Source organism: Atractosteus spatula, chromosome 2, assembly GCF_055471065.1.
Source record: "Atractosteus spatula isolate fAtrSpa1 chromosome 2, fAtrSpa1.hap1, whole genome shotgun sequence".
In the NCBI taxonomy this organism is placed as follows: Eukaryota; Metazoa; Chordata; class Actinopteri; order Semionotiformes; family Lepisosteidae; genus Atractosteus; species Atractosteus spatula.
Window position 1 is genome coordinate 74,599,970 of NC_142707.1, and position 24,252 is coordinate 74,624,221.

General features: G+C 36.4%; 1 protein-coding gene across 1 annotated transcript in view; it reads left to right on the forward strand.

Moving 5' to 3' along the window:
* The window catches only part of lama2 (laminin, alpha 2), a 203,039-nt gene that overhangs the window by 37,820 nt on the left and 140,967 nt on the right, over positions 1 to 24,252 (forward strand). Inside the window, exons 2-3 of the mRNA XM_088909270.1 lie at positions 4,877 to 5,047; positions 17,201 to 17,313. Coding sequence (XP_088765396.1) covers positions 4,877 to 5,047; positions 17,201 to 17,313 — 284 coding nt within the window. The remainder of the gene's footprint in view (positions 1 to 4,876; positions 5,048 to 17,200; positions 17,314 to 24,252) is intronic.

Here is a 24,252-nt window from a genome sequence, read left to right on the forward strand (position 1 = left end):
CGCTGAATGACTGCCATTTTGGTCTCACAAATTAAACCCAAACTAAACACATGCAGTTCATAGAAAGCCTTCAACTTGCCTTCATCTGTGATAGAAAATTCCGCAGATGTAATAGTGCTAGTGAAATTAGATAGTGCAGTAGTGAAATTAAAGACCTACCTGCACAGCACAAAAATAGTATGCTCTCTGCCTCTACTATTTATTTTTTGTGCATCTTTAATTATTTTTCCTTAAGAACTGTGCAAGATGACTACTCTGTACATAATGTTGCAAGAATGTAGCACATACTGTAAAGTTCAAGATGTCCTTTAGTGAACAGAGATTTCCTGTGGATTTCTAGAACCCTGCAGGAAACAGGGGGGAGAGAAAAAAACCTATTAAAACATCCTGTACTGCAGGGGCTTCCTTTAATTTAAAGCTTTTTGAACTGTAAGGGCCACGCTAAGCTGAGATCTTAGGATAGTATCTATTGCCTTGTAACATAATGACTTACCTATTATTATAACATAATGACTTACTGATTGTGAATAAAGGATCTCTAGCCTAATTATCATTTATTTCTGAACTGCTTGATATGCATGTAGTGACAAAGAATCTGTATTATATTGTTTGCAATCCACATGTTATAGTTGTTATAGTGGTTTTAGTTGCATTACTACAGTATGTGCATTGTATGATGTTTGAATATGACTGAGCACGGTACTGATCAGTTTCAAATAGCACATACTGTGTAGCATTTTTGGATTCTGCAGTATTTTGAGCAGTGTGCTTTTCAAATGCTCTAATTTTATGGACAGTGGATGTGCTTTGCTTAGCTCCCTTTCTATTTTTGCTAATTCATCCATTTTGCTCTGTTGTCCTTCAGGCTGTGTGGCAAGTGATGCAGTTTTCATTTTTGAATAAACCTTGATGTTTTGCTTCTGTCTATAAATAGTGATGTAAAAAGCATATCTGCTAAAGCTGAATTTCAAATTTTCAAAAATTTTTAAATTAAGGACAATTGGAGAAAACTACTGCCTTCCAGACCTCCATAGCATGGCTACACATTTAAATAACCTGGGGTAATTGATGAAAAAAAAGTAACCATGTTAAGAGAAACTAGCAGATCAGATCAAGAGCAAGATTAATTCATCAGAAAGCATATACACTTACTTACTCCAGACATTGGGAGGACACACTGGGCTGCTGTCACTGCAGTGTTTGTATAAAGAAAATGTATGTGTCCAACGTTTATATGACATTTATTGACAGTATTGTTTGTCTCATTCTTTTGTAAAATTTAGACCCTTTATCATTATCCAAATGCTTAGGAATCTAACCTTTTCAATGCCTTTTCTTGTTTTTAAAAACAATGTTTTTAGCGTTAATCCTAAACTTGCAAAAGACGCCAAGAGTACTGTAACATATACAGTTGTCTCTGACTTGATATGTAATTGCTAAAGGTGACCTATCATGGAGTATGATTGAATGCCTCTCTTGCGCCGCATGGCATTGAGGTTAGATAATGCAGCAGTTAAAGAAAGACCCTTGACTTTGATGAATAAAGGGAAGATGAAAAAAATCATTGCAGTATCAATCAATCTGTTTCTCATTTCCCCCTTTAAATTTACTTTTTCATAGACACAGCAAATCTGAGGGTAATAGTGCTTAATGCTGTGATATTTCTCAAGGCCAGGTGCCGGTTTAAAAGCATATTTTAATGTGTTAGGCCATATTCCATTAGTCTGAAACATTATCAGTTATATGTACCTCTGAAATAGGTAGGCAGATTATAGATTTGTCAAACATAAGGACATTCTTGAGTGGCATGCCTGAGGTTGACTATATTTCTTAGTCCTGCTTGATGAAAATTCGAATTGTTGTAAAAATTTTAAAATACCTGTAATTATTTTTGCCCTCTGTTAAGAATTATTAGTTTTTTTTCTGTCAAGTCTGTGGTTGCTGGTATTGGAAGTGTATAACAAGGTGATTGAAAACCTTGAAGCTATGGTTTGCAGAATCTTGAATTGTATATGGTTAATCTTCATACAATTATTTTATAAAAAAGTGCACAGCTGTTCAATGCATTGCAGGGAATTGTCCAGTACATATTTCACATTATTGTGGAACCTACATTGAGAAATATAATTTGTGGTTAACACTGAATTTCTGCTGATTAGGTAAACTGTTAGCTCAGCTTTAAGAGATACTGAAAGTAATTATCCTCTGGACACGCATCAATGACAAAACATGTTGTTATGTTGGAGTGGTACATGAAACACACTTACTGTACATTACATAACAGGGACAAAAGGGACAACATATGATGAAAAAGCAAGTGGGCTTTGAATGTACAAGGGCAAGTAAATAAATTAGGTGATTTTTACCATCTTCAGTAGTCCATGTGTATAATACTGTTGCTTTTCATGTGAACTTTAAGTGAGAAATGTAAGTTGTTTGTTGATTAAATTGAACCCAGGTCCCCCATGTTCGGCCTATTAGTCAAGCTGTAAAGATGTCTATCCCACTGCAATAGTGGGTCATTGCTCTTCTATTTAAGTGAGTGACAAAAATGATCATTGAACAAAGTTAACTGGCACTCGCAAAACTATATTTTCATGTAACTAACTACAGACAAACATTTGTTCATCCTTAAAAAACCCAAGAGTAAATGGGAACACCAATTGTCACTCAAACTAAAACAGTTCATAGTTCAAGAAAGTAATGATATGGATACCCTTGAACTAAAGAGATTTTTTAAACCACATTAATAGAGACTGTGAAAAAGTAGCAAACAAATGCAAGAAAGTGTCTCATGCTCCACACTTCTACACATGAATTTGAAGCCAGCAATGTACACTATTTGCAGTTGACAAAGCACATCAAGACAAGTTTATGGCCACAGCTCAGTCAATTGAAAAGTTAAGTTTTGATCCGCTACGTGCCCTACCTTCCAGTCCATGTCTCACACTGTAATGAGACTGGCATCTGTCTGGCCCAGTGAAGGAAATTTGCCAAGGGTGGAACTTCAGAGATGATAATGAGGCCCTAATGGCAGTTTAGGTGACCTCACATAAAACTGTTCATAGACTGTAATATCCTAGACAGTTTTATTAATAACGTTATACACTGATATATCTTTGTTTTAGGAGAAACATAGATTTATTGCTGTACAATATATTTCTGTATCAATATAAATCAGTATAACAACTTTTGTAAACAGATCTTCCTTTTTATTTCCACATAAATTCATACAAAAATAAAATTTAAAATAGGACACATCATTGTTTTTGGAAAACATGCATCATAATCTGATGTTAAAAAATGCAGCATGCTCCTTTACAGTCTTCAACACTGTTGCTATGACACAAAATCTTGACACATGTATCAGACCGAAATTGCTGTCCCTTGTAATGTCTGATATGCTAGGGGGTCTTTCAGAGCTCAACCTTCAATATTAAAAACTGACATGCTGCCAGTGAATTTCCCTTGTGACTCTTAGCTTTTAGAATGGAGTGATTTTCTGTCACTTGCATCTTCATCAGACGTGAGATCCAGGGCTGGAAACAGCTGTTAAAGTGTTCTGATCCATTCCTGGTCTGCATTTTATTCTTGATATTTATTTCTCACTTTGGTTTGTTCAGATGAAGCTATCTTGCATTTAGCTGTCTACTGTATCCTTCTCAATAGTAACCTGATTTCTGATGACAAAAAGTATGGAAAACACATAATATGGCCACAAATAAATAGACTCATGCTTAACCTACTTAACCTTGTCAGACTAGAATATATATTATTACAGTATGTGACTATTTCTACATAATAAAAAGCAACTGTTTTCAGATGTGACAGGAGCTTTTCATTGCAAATGAACCTTTTGTATTTTGGCTTCATGCTTTTCTATAAAAGCTTATTTTCCTAGTTTGACTTTTTCTGATGTTCTTCACAGTTCATTTGCCTTCAGCATCTGGACTGTTGTTTTATAGCCTGCAAAGAACAGCTGGGAATCATTTTGAAGCAGTATTGTAATTCTTTGATTCAGCCTTGGTATTCCCACACACTAACAACTTGGGAATTCACCAGACATGTTTCAAAGTGTTCTTTTTCAAATGTAAATCTAGCAACAAGAACACTAAAAAGATGCTTTTTATTTGTTTCAAAAAAGTTAAATTAAATTTCATACAACTACAAGGTGTTTATCCAATGAATTACATTTTGAAAGATTAAAGGGTATTTCACTTGTTCTTTCTTCAAATTTGATTTAAAAAATCACCCAAATGTAATGCTTGGTTATTCCATTACATCAGCTTTGTTTGTATGAAAGCCAAACGATCCAATATTGTGCCTTACATTTTTCCCATTGTATTTTCATTAACCCAAACATTTTATCTTGATGTTTGGAATATAAAATGTTGTTAAAAGTGTTACCTTTTTACTCTGAGAAAAAAAAATGGGTTTTTAAATAAATACATTTTAAAATTTAAGAAAATGTAAAATTATTCATTGTACTAAATTTCTCTTTCTTTCTTTCTTTTTTCTTTCTGAATGACTGCTGTTAAAGGACATTAAATCTGTGAATCTGGGCTCTACAGGTTTCATTGCCCAATAGAACTAATTATTCATTAGACAAGTAATTTAGGAAAAATTAAATGTAATTTAGGGAAAAACTCAAAAGCTCTTTTCCAATCCTGTCAGATGTTGTGGGCACAATGTGCTTGACTGTAACTCCTGCAGATCCACTGAAAAAGGGAGGAATTTAGCTGTGCCTGTCTTCAGTAAAGCCCAGGAGTTCAGCCATTATTGGTCTGTAAAACCAGCCAATAAACCAAAAAAAATGAGATCGCTTTCTTTGAGTCTTTGTATGTAAGATGTTTGTTTTTTGTCTTTTCTTTCCTAGGTCTGTTTCCTGCAGTGCTGAATCTTGCCTCAATGGCTGAGATCAGCACTAATGCCACATGTGGTGAAAGAGGTCCTGAAATGTACTGCAAGTTGGTGGAGCATGTCCCCGGGCAGCCAGTGAGAAATCCACAGTGCCGTGTCTGTAACTTAGCCAGCAACAGACCATATGGTATGTGGTTTTATTTCTCATTCCTTTCATGCAATTTAATGCAATATGATATTTACTCATTTATTTCTTAAAGGACAAAACTATAGTTTATGGTGATAAATGTTGTGTGATTGCCATGCATTTCATAGACTAAAAATCCTCCATGGACATTCTCTTTGTCAGATTTAGGGATAGACTATTAGTCTTGGGTGGGATCTGGGCTTACAGTGCCTTGCAAAAGTATTGAGGCCCTGACAATTTTTACATTTTGTTGTTTTATACAAACTGACAATTTGAAGTAGCAATTATTTTTTTAATACACAAAGTATTCCACACACACAAATTAAAAGACAAAACTAACAGGATAAATAGATAATTAACATGAAAGAAAAACAGAAAAATCATGATTGCATACAGAATGTACTCAAACCTTTGCTGTGGCAAACCTTAATTAATTGAGGTAAACAAAATTACCTTCAGAAGCCACATAGTTAAGTGACCTTTGACTGTTTGCAATAATAGTGGTTCTCATTGATTCAAAATAAAAAACAGTATCTGTAAGATGCCTTGGTCAGATAGAATTACAAATTAAAAAATTACTTACAGTCATTGAAAGTCACAGATCAAGAAAAGTACAGAAAAAAACAATTCCCTGAATATCCCTGTGAGAACAGTCTACTCAATCATCAAGAAATGGAAGGTGGATTGTAATACCAATACACCATTTCAGGCTGTCCACCCAAACTGAGCAGCCAGTCTAGGGGAAAACAGATTAGAGATGCCACTATGACACCAACAGCAACTTTGAGAGAGCTACAGAGTTTAATGCCTGAATTGAGAGAAAATGGGCATCCTTCAACAGTCATATCATAAAGATGACCCGTGTGGTAGAGTGGAAAAACTTTCTTACAGGTATATCCTGCAGCAAAACATGAGTGGTCCTGCAAAAATGTGGACACCCAATTGGCACTTTTGGTCTAACTGTCAAGCCTTATGTCTAGTGCACAACCAACACGGCACATCCCCCAGTCTGCACCATCCCCATCCCTGCAGTCAAGCATGCTGGTGGCAGTATCATGCTATGGTGGTGCTTCACCTCAGCAGGAACTGGAAAGCTTGATATGATTGATATAAAATAAATCACAAAGTAAGTGTAGATAGAAGAGGAAAACTTCTCTCGAGTTACTAAAGACTCAAAACAGTATCAATTCACCTTGATCCGAAGCTCACAGGCATGGTCCGGTTTTCAATACTACTGAGAAAATGTGGAATGGGTTGAAAACTGTTGTCCATAAGTGATTCCCTAGCAACTTGTGAGAGCTTGGGCACATCTGCCAAGATGAATGGACATAAATTGCACCAAACGTGTGCAAAGGCGGTAGAGAGACTTGCCACTGTAATTGCTGCCGAAGGTTCTTCCACCAAAATATTGACTTCATATATTTAAACATTTCAGTTTTTTCTCTATTTTTTTGGTTGATGTTTACTGTGAATTATCTTAGTCTTAAAAGTCTAAAATTTGAGCATTCTGGTTTTATTTAGTAATTTCTCAAAATGGAACACCATAGGAAGGGTGTGAATACTTTTGCAGGGCACTATATACTTTGGTTTTTATACTTTGCATGCCCATATGTATTAGATTTTCTAAAATCTGTGGGATATACATTGTATAATTTTATAATTTGTGTAAGTTTCTGTCTAATATTTTTACCCATTTTCTTTTGTTTACGTTTTATTTTCCATATTGTACATTATATGATTGGTATTAAATTAGAGTGCTTTTGGAAGGTTTTTTCTTGAAAGGTGCCATATACAGTAAATATAATTTATTATTTTTTACAGAAAAGTTACCAAACTTTGATATAGAGATCATAGAACATCTTTTGCTAGCAATGTGAATGAGGTGTATGTTCACCTTTAGTAAAAACACATTGTTGAACTTTATTAATATGTCAAAAGAATGAACAAAAAAGGGAAAAGAGTCAGATATTTCTTTGTTCTTTACGAAAGATCTCTGAGGTTAGAATTACAAAACACTTGACACACTATACCGGAAGCAACTGGAATTCCCTTGTTAGATGGAAAAGTTTGTAACATGACTAATTGAATGATTCAGATGTCAGCATTAGCAAAAGAACATAAAATTGGAACAAATGAGATCTGGGCATAAATGCTTTGGCCAGCGAAAACCAATTATAATGATGTTTTACAGCCTGTACAAAAGATAAAATAAGTAACATTTTTTATCCTGACCAGTCCTTGTCTTTTTGAAAAAATTTTGGAAACTCACAAATCAGAAGCATAAGGGAAGCATTTTTGTTTTGTGAGTTCAACAATTCCACCTTCACATTTGACCTGGTGATCCCATAAAACCGTAATAGGGCTCGTAAAGTATAACTGACCTACTATTATTACACCACTCTAAAGAGAGTTCATATCTCCAGTATTTGGGAGCCACACTTTAATCAGGCTGTGTTTGGTACTTGTGTTCACTTTGTGGTTCAGACCTTCAGAGTTGTGCTGAAGTTACAGTGTTCTACAGTGGAGCCATGCTGTGTAGTTTATAATGATGTTTTGACTCTGATCCAGTTGACTGATAATAACAACTTATTATTCTCTGAGCTTGAATGTGGAGAATAAGGGGAAGTGCATTCAGAACTAAGAACAGAAGTGAGCAGTTGCTGTGTGGTCAGATAAGTTCTGACACCAATAGATGTGTGATGTAAAATGGTTTGAAACCCACTTTCAAGAGTCATGGCCCAAATAACAGGTGTACTGAAAAAATATTAACAGTGTTTAGAATAGTAGACCAACAAAAGACAGGAAAACAAATGAAGGCATGCACCATGAACCCATAAAAGTGTTCAGCATGAGCACTAAAGTTTTTATTAAAATACTATTTTTTTAAATGTAATTCAACAAAATAGAACATAATTGAAAGGGGTGAATCAATTGCACTTTAACTTTTAAATGGAATAGATGGATTAAATGGTCTCCTTTTTCTTGTATCCCTTCTTTTATTCTTATGTAAGACGTGAAAGTGACCTGTGTTTCCATACTTAATTTTGCTATCCGGTGTTCTGGTTAGGATGCTACTATATAACAATGAAATACATGACATATATACATCAACTTAGTAAGAAAATTAGTATATGCATGTTTGTACTTTGAACAGTGCACTTAAATTAAAAATGGTCCATTTGAAGAGATCAGGAAATGCCGTGGTGTTGTTTTATTGTGTAAAAGACAAGGATACCATATAGCCTTTTATATTAATAATTTAATAAATATATATTAAATATATATTTCCATATGCTTTGTCCTTAGCTGTAGTATAACTTAAAACAATGGGTCAGGAGACTTTTATAGTATGAATACATTTATTTGCTTTATGTTCTTAATGCTGAATGTGAGTGTCAATGTCAATGAAGGAATCTCATTACGTTCCCAAGAAATCTTGAATGCATCATTCTCAACTGATGTTATGACCCCTGCTTCAAAGTAATTTTGAAATTAAGTGTCTTTTCTGTAGGACAGATAGCTGCCAGGAAGTTGTAAGTGTGGGATCACATATTTACAGTACATTTACATGAAGGATTCAAATTTGCATTTGCAATGCTTTTCTCATTATAACATGATTTATAAGTAATCAAGTCATTCCAAGACTCATCATGGTGATATTCTAGTAACCTATTAACAATGAAAAGGAGCTCATTGAAGCTCTAACATTATTATTAAAATGAAATCCTTAGCCTGCGAACATGTCTTGAACAAAGTGAGGTAGCTTTAGGCACATAATGAGGTCAAGCCCAAAGTTTAGCTAGCTCCAGTGAAAGAAAGTTTGAAGTAGAATACATTTTCTTGGAATATAAAATATATCTGATTAATTTTAAATGTTAAGCTTTTTTATCTCTTTCTGGAGTTCTGGAGTAAAATTATTCAATAGACTACACATACAGTATATTCATATTCTTCTTGAACTGTAATATATTTTAAATCAATCTAAAAGATGATTTAGTAAAGAACATGTACCTTAAAATGTATTGGTACAACAAAGTCAAAACTTATTTTTGATTTACAATAAAGATTTTTTTTTACTTCTTGTAACAAACTTTACACTTCTTAGTAAGTGTGATCATGAGATTAATATGTGTATTTAATGTTGGCATTTCACACATATATTGATGCTTTTAGAACAAAATTATGTTTTGTGTTTAACCAAGTGATTTCAAGTGACCATAAGTAAAAGGACACATTCACTTAAGTATATTTCAGAGTATAAAAGGCTGTCTTCTCTTGGATATTACTTTGAGGCAATAACTGCATTCATTCTGTAACTTGTTGAGCTTATCACATTCTTTGTATAATCATTTCAGATGCTTTTTCAAGTCTTTGTTGCATTCACTTTAAGTCCTTCCCTATTCTTGAGGTGTTGTGGTCTTAATGTCTTCTTTTTCATGTAAAATCCAAGCTCAGTTGGATCTCAATCTGGAGATTGACTTGGCCTGTTAAAGTTTTTCCATTTCTTTCTCTTGCTGATCTCCTTGATTGCATGGAGTTGTTCTGGGACACTGAGTGTTCTGGGATACTGTTCAGCATGTACAGCACTGCACAATAAATACACCTTTTCTATAAATGCAATACTATCTCGTATAAATGCAATGTTTTTTTTTCTCTGTGGTGCTAATAAGGTACTGTAAAAAGTAGAATGAATTCTACTTCTTCCATCACTAGTGGCATCATCAGTAAGGATAAGTGAGCAGTTTCAGGGGTGAACATGTATGCACAGGATATGAAATGACCTTTGCCTACCACAAAAATGTTAACAGTTCATGAAAATCTATGTTCATGATTGTTTATCACACTCTCTAGTGTAAAGGTTTTATTGTTAGCTGATGTACTGTAGTTCTAGTAACCTGATCTGAATTGAGGAGTGGTCAAATATACAGCACATTTCATCATGAGTAGTTTAAGATATTGATACCATGGTTTCTAGTGCAACAGATTTATTTATGTTAACAGTATGTTTTTAATCTAACTGAAGTTCATATGCTTGGGTGAAGAAAACTTTACTGTAATGAGGGACATTAAGTATATTAAAATCACAAGCATTCATATGTTAAGAAAATAATATCTGGTTATGTTTAGGGCCATATATAAAAATGCTAGACTGGCCTGGTTGCCTATAATTAAGGCTAACATTGCTATAGGAGGAAACTCATACCTGTAGTTGGAAAGTTTCCATTGTCTGTGTGAGAGTAGCAAAGAAAATGACTCCTATATATTTGTAAATATGTGCGTTGCTGTGGGGGTGTTATTTGGCTTGGTGTGGAGTAAGTTAGAACAACAGGAAACCAAAACTTTAGCTGTGGTTGGGGGGTCTTTTAAAGGAAAGCAGCTGGACAGCTATCAGTGTCAAGGATGTCGGAAGGGAAGAACCGTGGAGAGGCAGGAGAGCGGAAAAAGACCCATATGCGTAGCGGCAGAACGGGGGATTAGCCTAGGCTCAGCAGTTCAGGAGGCGTATAGAAACCAATGCCCTCAGGCAGCGGACGTGGGGCGACCTGGTACTAGGCGGGCCTCAGGACATCTGAACGTCAACGCTGAGCGCAGGTGAATCAGTGACCCAGAAATATATAGCCCCAGAGAGAGAGATACCAGAAGGACAGCAAAGCACAGGAAACTAGGGACAGGACAGAGTAGGAGCGCCCTCTGGCTGCAGAGGGCGTGACAATCAGTCTGTTCCTCAAATACCTGGCACACATGCTATCTTGCAGTTAGGAGGGGAATTGGTCTAAGGGATGATAAGGTGTTGTGTGACATAGACACCACTGAATTCTTTCAGTTTTTGTAAAATGTCTAGTTCTCAGATTCCTTCCCCATGTCATTGTGGATCTTTCTTGAAAACATGAATCTGAAAGCAAAGTTTCCGAGAATCTCCTTGGCTACAGTCTTAGAAGCTTTTATATATTTTAAGACCACCGAAACTAAAATTATTTTGCAGCTAGGATCACACCTTCTCCCTTCCCTTAACGACAGACTACTGTTCTTTTAAATTTTCTCCATTCATTGGAAGTTTCATTTCACACCTCTCTGCACCCATTCTGACTTCACACCTCTTGATTGGCCTCTCTTTCTGTCCCCTGCTCCCGCCTCTCACTCCTCCTCCCTCCCAACCTTTGTTCTCCCGCTACATTACCTTTGCCTACTGCCCTGTCTCTCTCACACCTGAAGAAGGCTCCACGGCCGAAACGTTGTGTTCTCTTTCTTCTTTTTTTCAGCATGGAATAAACCTATTACTTGTTCATTTGAAGCTTTTATATGGTGTATGTGCTTGCAAGACACCAATTGCATAAAACAACAGACATTATTTGAAATGAGTAAGTTGTTCTAATGGTAGACAATGGAGCTTTCTCGGCTTTGGTTTGTTGGTTTTCTTTTGCTTGAGGCATTCACAAAGCATCCTTTTGCATTCAAAGCCAGTAAAATCTGTCCTTGATGAGGTTAAGTGTCCTTCAAAAATAATCTGTCCCATATCCTGATGTAGCCCACCCTGAAACATGAGTGGGTGGCAATTTGGGAGTAGAATTAGTTGATCTTGTTCACATGTTTTCTAGTGTAAAACTCATTTTTGTCCACATTTAGCTTAGTCCACTATCTCAGTAGTATACTGGTAACAAGATGGTCTTCTTTTTGGACTCCTTTAGGGGGTAACTGTCTTTTTCAAGATTCACTTTTAGAATCAACACCTCATCTGTTACTGCGATGTCATTCTGGTAGGAGTTTATCTGAACTCCTATGGCACCATTCAATAGTGTTATTGCATTTAAGTGGAGACATTTACACTGAATTCTTTACTGTTCCTGTACATATTTGTCTGTTGATTTCCATGGCTGTTTGTCTTGATCACTTGGCCTGAATAAAACATTCTGATCGGAGTCTTTAGGCCCTTGAGAGATAATTGTCAACTTGTAGTACTATTTTAATGGACAGTCTTTCTTGTAGTGTCCTTAGAGAATGGTTTCTAATGTAGGGAGGGTGAGTCCACTTTTGATCTCCAATCCATCTTTTAGCTAAAATACTACTACCTCAATGGTTTTGTCCCTTAAAGTGTTCTGCTTAAATTTTGTGGATCTCCTTTAGTCCTTTTCCAATCTGTCCACACATTCTTGTTTCTCTTCAGAAAGTCAGTTCTGACACCAGTTTGTTGATCCTTATTCCCTTTCCTTTTCTCACAGTATTGCTGTTTTATTTAATCATATCATATACTGTATGGTTTTGATCTTTGCTTCTAATGATTAACGGCCTCTCCTTGTGATTGTTGCAATTGGATGTATATCTCCTTGGTCTGCATGAGTCCACCTTGAGATGAGTTCACATCTGTTATACCTTGCTTTATCCCCCTAGTTAATGACAAAAGGTCTTTAAGACAGTGACAATTACCATCCTAGTCCATTCTCTGTCCTTCTTCATTCTCCTTGATTATCCTTAATTTCCTCCAATGCATTTATCAACCTTCCTAATTAGAGATCATGCAGTTTACAAGAGGAAATTTCTATTAACTTATCTTTAGCAGTTTAAATACTGACAGCCATCAATGAAATGAGCCTTCTCCAGCTGCAGCAATGTTGCACTCACACCATTTCAAAATTGCTTTATTTTGTGGTCAGGTTGGCTGACTTCAAAGTAAATCCTCCAATTCGTGTCTAAGCTTTTCTCTCTGTAATAAATAGTCATCCTTACAGTATAATTTACTTCTTCTTACCGAAATATGTAGCATTAACATAATGTTAGTGCCACACATTTAAGTTTTTGTAAATAAAATAAAGACCACTTGATGACAGAAAGTGAAAAACGGAGATTGAATTACTGTGCAATCATTGAAGAATTCATGTAAATTAAAGATTATAACTTTAAAAGTCTTTATTTTGGAGGTGTGTTGCTACAAGATTATTTACAGTGCCACTCAATGGTATAAATACATTTTAACATCTTGCATTTAGACATACAGTGCCGTCCAGATTTATTAATACCCCTGTCTAAATAGGGATCAAAAAGTCATATGACAGAATGAGTTGAAAATTAATGTGGACTATAAATATCACAACTGTAATAACATTGCACAGACTAAAGTCACTGTATCATCAATAATTGTATTCCAGAAAACATGAAGGTAAAATGGATTCTCGACCTCTGTGTCTTCCTCTAAACAAAATACATCCATCCATTTTCTAACTGTTTTATACAATACAGGGTCAAGGAGGACTCAGAGCCTATCCCGGCAATCAACAGGTACAAGTTGGGATGCACTGTGGACAAGGTGCAAGTTTGCATTACAGGGCACACACAGACAAACATGCACACACTCACACCAGGGCCATCCCAAAGCCAATTTAACCTACTAGTATGTCTTTAGACTGGGGGGAGGAAACTGAAGCATCTGGAGGAAACTGTCTCAAACACAAAGCGAACATACTGTACAAACAAGAAATAACATTTTGCTCTTCATAAGTTCGTGAAGGGATATAACACAGCAGACATTCAGGAGTAGCATTCATCATCAAGGTTATACTCAGAAAAGACTCTGAAGACTGCAGGCAAATGGTCATTGACCTCTACATATTGGGGGATGAATCTGAAATAATCTGCAAAAAGTGAATCTACCACTTTCCAATGTACGCTCCAGTATTAAGAAATGTAAACAAAAGGTTGCATAGTGTCAAGCTTTCCAGAAAGAGGATACAAGTGCATCTCACTATCACAGGTTGTGAGACAAGTGTTTCGAAAGCAGCTGTTGGAGATTTCCAAGACAAACTAGTATCTTCGTGTACAAAGTATTGAAAACGACAGTTCAACATTGCCCATGTAAATGGGGTATTCATGGTGAGTTTCCAGGGAAAAAGTATCTTGTCAAGCAAACCAAAAACACAGGCCACTTGATCAAACTACAGTAAATCTGAATAACAATTGGAACCATGATTATGGATTAAACAAAACAATGTCTTTTTTAACATTTAAAATGTTTAGTCAATGTTGAGAAAATATAAATGACCACTGTGAAATATGATAAAGAGTCGTTTATGTTTTGGGGTTGTATTGCATCTACAGGTCCTAGAGCCATTGTTTAGAAAGGTGGAATCATTAATGCCAGCTTGTAGTAGGACATTATACAGTAAATGAAAACCTTGTTCCTCTACCAGGAAGCTCAAAGTTGGTGGAAAATAGGCATGCCAGCATGATTAACAAAACTGACAAATGGTTAATTACAAACAAAATAAATGCTCTTACTGTATGTGGTCATATCAGTCTCCAGACCTCAACACAATTGAACATTTTTGTTTTGAAAGCCAAATGTGGCTTGAAAACAGAACTTCTCAAGAAAGACGAAAGATGTTCATGACAGAAACCAAAGAGATTGAACGACCTGGAGGAATTCCCATCAGAAATGTTGGAACTTCAAACACTACACTACAGAATTTTTACTGTAATCCCTTTCAAAGAAGGATTTACTACATGCTAATAAGAGGGGTATGAATAAATGTGACCCTAACACATTTTTATGGACCTTAGCCTCATCATGACTTTGCTTCGAGCAATGCTATGAAGATTACAGTATGACACATTATCCAATCCTTTCTGCTCCATGTGATGTTCACATCCATGTGTTTTTTTTATTTCTTTGGATAATGATTGATAACCTGGAGGGCACTGTATATTAAACTGTTTTTGGCAGGTGCTCAATCTATAATACAATATTGAAAGTCATACAAGTCTTCAGTTTTTGATTTGTTTCTATCAAATGCTGTACTGCATGTACTGTACTCTTTTATTTTCATGCTGAACTAACTTTTATAGTCCTTTAATGGCTTGAAAGTCTTTTGAAATACTGATGAAACCTCATGTTAGATTTAGCCTTTCCCTTGGCTAATGACTGTGCATACTGTATCAGATAGAAAAAAAATGATAATTTTTTAAAATAGTTTTTAAATCATTTTTATAAAACATTTAAATACTGTACATATCGACAATGAGATTACATATAGACTGGCAAAAGTCAAACAAAGAATCTACATCTTATTCAATTGGTATGGTGGCTTTTGTTAGAGATTTATTGTTATTTGTTAGATTTATTAGAAACTGAATAAATCCTGTTATGGAACAAGTAATAGGTTTATTCCATGCTGAAAAAAAGAAGAAAGAGAACACAACGTTTCGGCCGTGGAGCCTTCTTCAGGTGTGAGAGAGACAGGGCAGTAGGCAAAGGTAAAGTAGCGGGAGAACAAAGGTTGGGAGGGAGGAGGAGTGAGAGGCGGGAGCAGGGGACAGAAAGAGAGGCTAATCAAGAGGTGTGAAGTCAGAATGGGTGCAGAGAGGTGTGAAATGAAACTTCCAATGAATGGAGAAAATTTAAAAGAACAGTAGTCTGTCGTTAAGGGAAGGGAGAAGGTGTGATCCTAGCTGCAGAATAATTTTAGTTTCGGTGGTCTTTCTGATGTATGAGTTTGGAAAACCGTCTTTGAGAACACAGACGGAGAGATTAGAGTTGTCGTGGCCGTCAGAGGTGAAATGAGAAACAATGGGCTTGGAGAGATCTTTAATCTTTACAGCCCTGACGTGTTCTCTGAAACGGTCTCCGGTCTCTCACTCCTCCTCCCTCCCAACCTTTGTTCTCCCGCTACTTTACCTTTGCCTACTGCCCTGTCTCTCTCACACCTGAAGAAGGCTCCACGGCCGAAACGTTGTGTTCTCTTTCTTCTTTTTTTCAGCATGGAATAAACCTATTACTTGTTCCTTTGCAGCCTACGCATGCTGACGCAGCTACCCACCTGAACTAAATCTTGTTATTTTACTTCTTTAATAGTGTTGTTTAAAACAAAGGTGTATTGAAATAAAACTAATCAGAATGTAATTACTGTAAATTAAATGGCACTTCATAAAACATTTACCACTATGCAACTAACTTATAATAATAATTGCTTACACTTATATAGCGCTTTTCTGGACACTTCACTCAAAGCGCTTTACAGGTAATGTGGACTCCCCTCCACCACCACCAATGTGCAGCATCCACCTGGATGATGCGACAGCAGCCATAGTGCACCAGAACGCTCACCACACACCAGCTATCAGTGGGGAGGAGAGCAGAGTATTGAAGCCAATTCATAGATGGGGAGGCCCATCATTGGTAAGGGCCAATGGGAAATTTGGCCAGGACGCCAGGGTTACACCCCTACTCTTTTCGAGAAACGCCCTGGGATTTTTAACAACCATAGAGAGTCGGGACCTCGGTTTTACGTCTCATCCGAAGGACAGCGCCTGTTTACAGTATAGTGTCCCCATCACTATACTGGGGCATTAGGACCAACACAGACCACAGGGTGAGTGCCCCCTGCTGGCCCCACTAACACCTCTTTCAGCAGCAACCTTAGTTTTTCCCAGGAGGTCTCCCATCCAGGTACTGACCAGGCTCACATCTGCTTAGCTTCAGTGGGTTGCCAGTTGTGAGTTGCAGGGTGATATGGCTGCTGGCATTGGTCAACTTGACCTTCTCCAAAATCCAACAACAGTTGAAGAGTCTATATGCTAAATGATTCTTGTTGTAAGGCTTGGGGGACTGGTCACTTCATCTATGCTCTATTCTGTTCTGTCCTCTAGGGTACTGAGAAAGCACTGACACAGTGGAGTCATTCAAACCAAGTCACAGCTACGTTTATTTACAAGAGAAAAAACATTAAACAAAACCCCCAACTAAACTTCCCCCACTCTATTCTCTCTATATTCCCTCTATAAATACAGTAGACCGGCATCGAAGCTGCTTACCAGCATAACAAAACAAAGGCTTTCTATGGAATACAAACTCATTTTTTGCAGAATCCATATTCCACTCTTGTTTTTGCAAATAAAAACAGTTGGCAAAAAAATGTTCTAAGTGTCTTCAAGTGAGTAATGTCTATGAGTCTGGGACAATTTGATGTGAAGAAATGCAAAGCAATGATCATTTTTTAGATTGAAGCTAGTGACATCACTTTTGGTCGTGTGGTTGGAAGGTATATGTTGCTGTACAATTTTCTTGAATGATTCTTCTGTGAAATGTAATGGTTTTTTTTTAATTACTATATGACTGTGCTTTCCTATTTTAAGAGCAGAATTAGACTATTTTCTTTCTTGTCCCAGAGCGGCACCCCATAACATACGCTATTGATGGCACAAACCGATGGTGGCAAAGTCCCAGCATCCAGAATGGAATGGAATACCACTATGTTACTATCACCTTAGATCTTAAACAGGTAAGAGTTGAACCTGCATATTCTGTGATTGTATGACAATGCTGGAATACAAAGTGTTTTTACCACCCACAGTGACAAAGGCAGCGCACACCTTCGTCCCATGACCTCTCTTGAGGTTGTAATTTGTGGTTCCATGGTCCTCTTTTGTCTTACCTACAGTATATGGATCCACAATCAGTCCTTGATTGTTGTGCCTCCATTTTGTGTCAGGTTACAGAGCTGGCCCCTCCATTGGTTTAAATGGAGGTTGCCTGTCAATCAAGGGGAGCTGGCGGAGGAGTGTAGCATATCTAAACCCGGCACCAATGGTGGGGAGGGAGGGTCTTGTTTGTGTGAGGTTTGTTTTCTTGTTGTATTGGACATTGTTTTGTTAAATGTTTTTTCCCTGTCAATACTGGTTATTTTTCCTATGACCCTGTGGCCATCACTGACGTACTTGCAAGGTGTTTGGTTTCACACCAAACAAGTAAAAATATATAACAGGAGGATGATATACGTAAAACTACACAATTGTTTAACTTGTTATCCCAGCCTGGAAGGTAAAAAATAATCATATCATTTTAAACACTCAATATATCTTTGTACTTCACATTGTCATTATCAAATTTTCATTGAAATGTTATATTTTGTCTACAGCATTGGAACACTGTGTAAAAATCTTAATTATAAAAACACACAAAATACAATTCCTTAAATTCCTTAATGCATTGGCTATTTCTTAATTGTTCATAACCTAAATGACAATTTTGCATATGTTAAGAAATGTTTGCTTTAATTACTTGCTTTATTGTTTTTTTTGGTTGTTTACATATTAATTTCATTAAACTATTTATGGAGCTCAAATCTTTAAAAAAACACAAGAGACTTACATTAGTAAGCATTTAGCAAGACAAAATGCTATACCAGCCAGTAGGTCACTTCTGTTATTTGATAATTCACTCTTTAATGGAGTGATCTAACCAGACCTACCATGTAAAAAGTGTAAGCAAATGTTGCTGCATAGCAATGATATCACACTTTATATTTAACAGCATTTTCTTGTGTAATATAAATCACAATGTTGTCCATTGTGATTATCATATATTTGCAGTTCACTTGAGCTTTGACTACCTATAAACCATCCGGATATTTGTATTAACCTGCTTTGGTTGCTATACAAAGCTGTTCACTCTATGAATGCTCTTCAGTTTCATACAGCCTACTGGTATTTATTTTAAAAATAGGTTGAAACACTCAAACTCCCAGCAATGATTGCCCTGTTATTGAACTGCAACCGGAAATTATTAGAGCAAACAAAACTAGTTAATTAAAATAATTACAGGCTTGAGTCTGCCTATGTTTTGGAGCAGATCCAAAACTCTACGATATGTGAATGAGCTGGCTTCGACTGTTCATTATATCTGTATGGGCTGCATGGTTTCCTCAGAGGACTTTAGGTATCGCTGTGGGTGAATCTTTCTGTCTGTCTTGGCTGAGTACCGTGACAGCTGTTAATTAATTTGTACATGTCTTCAAGTGAGTTATTATGTCTGGGGTTAAAAAGTTACACTTCCCTCATCCAGGGAAAATTGAAGCCCAGTGAACACCTGTCATTTTTTTTTCTTTTATATCTGCGGTGGGGAAAAAAAAACAGGACATTGCATTTATTAACATGCAATGTTTCAAGAAACTGAAATGTATAGATATAGACTAGAATTCATTGTAAATGTTCAATCTAAAGGCAGTAGAAGGCACCAACATTAAATTAATAGGACCTCAACATGTACATCCTGTACAGAGTAAACCTGTTATAATAAAAATGTGGAATTAAAAGTAACTAGGAACAGCATTGGCAATTACATACTGTAGGACGCATTTATCATACACAGAGTATAGAGTGTATCAGCTAATCAAATTTAAATTGTGCTAAATTGTGGTATTTGACATTAACTCTGGGTTTTGTTTATTTAGGGTTATAGAGCTCTTAGACGTGACAGATTCTTGCAGGATACACTAGAAAAGGAAGTTATTTTCAAGATCATGCACAAGTTTCTAACTTTAAAGTAGTAATACATGAAGTAGAGCCACCTGTGATAATAAAAACTTGAATAATTAATACATGATGTCAAAATTTGGGAGCTGTAGGAAATTAAGTATTAAGTAATTTTATAGTTACTCTGTGACATCATTCATGTCATTCATCTGAAGCCTTTACTGTAATTCACAGTATGTTTTTTTAAACATATCAGTGAAAAATAATAATAGTTGATTACAAACTCTTTCTTAAACTGTTATTGAAACTATGTTTCAAATGAAATCATCCCATACTTAATTCTTCAATTACATATAAATGCAGAAACTTGAATATTTTGTTATTGAAAGTGAATTGCACTTTAAGATCTCTTTTATTTAATTGAAAAAGGATGCACTGGAAGGCACAGCAGAGTAAATCATGAGAAACCAATGAGTTCTATACTCACAACAGATAATTGAAGACTACTGAAGCATCTTCGTTATGAAAAGCACAGATTCAATCGATTTTTTAGAGGTTTTCTAAATACTTGCAGTTCATCCTGGGATGTGCTTGTATATGATAAGGTGAAAATATACATACACAATATAATGACAGCTTGGATCTTATTAAAACCAGTCAAGTTGCTTGTTTCAGACTCCTCATCCAAAAATGACTTTTAGATGTGATTTAATTAGTGGGTAAAATCTGACCTGTGAGGATGAAGTTTTAGGCAGTGGGAGGCACTTATCTATGTATAAAATGTTGAATCAAATCTCTCCCACAGATAAACTCACACACATACAGTATCTGGTACACACCTCCATAAACCTCCCACAAGCAGTACTGTGCATCTGAATTTTACAGGATAAAAAAGATGAATTAATACTTGGTATTGAAAATGCATAAGAATGCTAATGAATTGAAATACATAAAAATTAATTAAAGTTCAAATAAACTGAAAAACCAAACCAATTCACCTACTATCAGACACACATCAGATTTCTACATGGGAGTCCAGTAATATGTAAACATGTTCAAGAATCTAAAACACAAATTAAAGTAGTATAATGATTCAGTTACTGTACCTTAATAAACTATTTTAGGAATCCTTTGTCTGCCAACCCCAAAGGCTAAGGGTCAAAATATTTCTTATTGCATTCAGTTTAAGGAACTAATTAAGAAAGCTAAAAAAAAACAATTAAATAGTTTAAGGCCCTTATCCTTACCCTGCTTACTTAACCAAAAGTTTGTTTTTAAGTGGTATAATTTTCAAATAAGTGTTCTTAAAAAGACATTTTCAATATCTGAATCTCTCTTCACAGACATTTTATATTTTCACTTCAGAAACCTCTAGGCAGGTTTCAGGTCTATATAAAGCCACCATTTCTCACACTGGGGCTTTTAAGGGAAGGGGGGTGTCATTCCTAAGGCACTGAAGTATACGAGGTCCGTATTCAAGCATCTGAAATTTCAGTATATTGAGTATGAGACCAATATCCTCCTTTAATTACCATATCTTAGAGATAATGTACTGCTTTCCCAAAATGCAATAGCCTACCCGCTTCCACTTACCGAACACCTGTGACTGGTTAATTTTTCTAAAACCTTTGTTTTCACTGTATCTTCAGATTTAACCCCGCTCTTTTACATTACTAAGCGTAGTTTGCTCTGTCTGTTTCTTTTGATCCTTTTGTTTGTTACTAACCAGCTGGAAAATATATTGTACCAATAATGAAACTAAAAAAGGAGACTATCTGTAATGTGTTTTTTGTCTTTATTCTAAGTCATAAGAGGTGACAATTAAGGACTGAAATGGTTACCCTGATAAGTTATGTTACCTTAGTGTACTCTCTAAATAAAATAATGGAAAGAAATCTGTGCTAATCACTGTGATTACACAACAAAAACATGATATTTCATATTTTTACAAAATAGCGTGTCAAGTGATACGAGTGATACGTTAAATGAAAGGCACATGCTTTTTTATATTCATTTGCACACCTTTGGTGTTAGGGTAATAAAGGGTTAAAACTAAAAAGAAAAATATTTATTAACAATAAAATAACACGACTAAGCAGTACATACAAGGGTTACTAGAAATACAGCTATTTACAATCCATGAGTGTCACAAGATGGCCCAAGCAGGTCCTTTTCCCCAAACGATAGCTCCGCTGTAAAGCGCTCAGATACATCAAAGTGCAATTTATTTACAGTGCTCTTCTTCCCAACAAGGAAGATACAAAAGATTTACAAAAAAAAACAGCTCTTAAAACAGAAACAACAAGAAGGCAGATAAATACAGCTAGAACTGACACTCTTAATCCTTCATTCCAGAACCTCCAACAAACCTTCTAGGCTGAGGAGCATCTTATATTGTCATACATCCCCTGGAATCAACCCTTATCTTTATTATCTTTAATTTTACACACAAACTATTTCGCAATAATTCATTCAGTCTGGTCACAGTGATTTCCAAAATAAAAGAAGAAGAAAATTAAACATTTTACTGCTTCTCTTTTACGCTTTCCCCATGTAAAAGTAGAAAATGGAATCTTCCCATTGAAACATGTGAGTGGTTTTTCCTATAAATATGCCTTTAGAAGAAGTGGTTAGGTTTGGACCTTTGGAACCACCGTAGGCTGACACAAACTTGAAGTCTTGAACAGCAAACAAACAGTAAGTACAATACCACACCAATTGAGACTGCTCTCCATTCACACGAGAGCAACATAAAAATAGACAATACAATCACCATATACTGTATGCTTATGTATGTATCTGGGTGCCACTGTGCCTCAAGTTAATGAATTGACACACAATTGTTCTCTGTCACAATGTGTTTCAGAGGCCTACTTCCTACATATCTAGAAAGTTCAGTAATTGGATAGTTTATAAATATTATGCCCTGGGCTTTATAGTATAGTGCATAGTGTATAGTGGGATTAACCTTATCAAGCCAAATAGAGAAAAACATGCATCATAATAATAAATGGATACTGTTCAGAGCTGAATCTCCTTTCCTTCAACAGGTATACCCAAATGTAAATGTGAATCAATGTCCCTATTCTGAAATGCATCACCAAAATGGGTGAGAATGTTATTAATGTGAGAATTCCACGCTAAAGAAAACAGAAAATTCCTTGAAATAAATAAAACAACAAGCTCTGTTTAATAATATTCAGATTAATTAGCCAGAATCCGGTCTCCAAAATCAGAACAAGGTCCTTTTGCATGCCTCAAGGTTTGAGGAAGATGAGGGTGATGATTAGATTACTTTGTTAGCCATATACAACTCCTTGCTTTAGGAATTCATCTTTTCGCATACCTCATCTTGCTCTCCATGAGACACACAGACAGGGAGAGAAGCTTGGGGTCAGATTGCAGGGTCAGCCATTTATACAGCACCCCTGGAGCAGTTGGGGTTAAGGGCCTTGCTCAGGAGCCCAACGGAGTAGGATTCCTCTGTCTGCCATAGGATTTGAACTGCTAACCTTCCAGCCACAGGTGCAGATCCTTAGCTACAGAGCCACCACTCTGCTCCTTGAATAATGAAGTTATTTTCTGTCTTCTTTTCCCTGTCTTCCATCTGCTTTGTTCACTTGCCTCTGTATTTATGCTATACTCCAGCAGTGTTGAATGTTTATTCTTTATAACAGTCCTAATGGTTTATGGTCAGTTAATTAACCTGAGTAAATCATCAGAAACATACTTTGGCACCAACACTTGGTGGGCCAGAAAAAAACTTGAGATAACTCCCAGAAAAATCATCCCTCTCATATGTTTTATTTATTTTAATCTCATTATGAAACCCTGGCATGTACACAATGATGTGTAATGATTGATGGTTTTTAAAGTTGAGTGCCTTTTTTAACTTTGGGTTCAGGGCGAACATTGCAGTTATGCCCCTGTTCATAACCTCCAGGTTATGAGGCAAACACTCTTGGAAAGGATTGAGAAGGTCAAGTGATTGCTTCAATGTGAGGATTTCCAGGGAATTGTATCGTATGAGCTTGTATAACTGATCCTTTCTTGAAAACTCCTATACAGGCAGGATCGATGATGCAGAATAAATAAATATATAGAAAAAATATACCGATGGAAAAAAGAAACGCAACATTTTCTGGAATAAGAATACTATATTTATAGCTTATGTACTTTCACAAAAAGTTGTCAATTTGTTTTAAACCCTCTGACCAGCAATACAGCTTGTGCAGTGAGGCATTGCAACTTGCCTATCACTCAAAAGCTCGTTAGGTGCACTTTTACCCAACGAGGTCCAGGTGGAACAAAGCCTGATCAGGTCACCTTTAAAAAGGCATTAATTCAAAGCTTAGGTCACTGCAAGAAAAAGGTCACACTTAGTCAGTTTTCTGTGCACTCCATAATGCCTCAGATGTCATCAGAAGCAAGTGAGAGGGCCATTGGCATGCTGCAGGCAGGAATGTCATGTTCCAGCATTGCCAGACACTATGGAGTAAGCCGCTCCACTGTGTCCCCACTGCAGAGATCCAGTTGCCCTCAAGTGAGCACACCAGAGCAGGACCTACACATCAGACTGGTCCATCTGAGAGCATTTCAGATCTGCCACCCGTACTACTGCTGAAACTGCCAGCAGACACAATGTCCTCATCAGTGACAGGACAGTGAGGCGCCATGCTGCTGGTCTAAGAGAAAGGCAACCTGTCAGAGGCCCTCTGCTCACACCTCCTAGACATCACACCCGACTGGCTTGGGCCAGACAGAGGCGGCGATGGACTCGTAAGCAGTGGCATCAAGTCCTCTTCACAGATATGTCTCTCTTTAGCCTGTTCCACGCAGACGGGAGGGCCAGAGTGTGGAAGAGGAGGTGTTGCGTTTCTTTTTTCTATCTGTATAGATAGATTTGGTCCCCAATTTAGGCAAAAACTGTTTATTAGTATTTTTATATGTTAATTATTGACTCAATA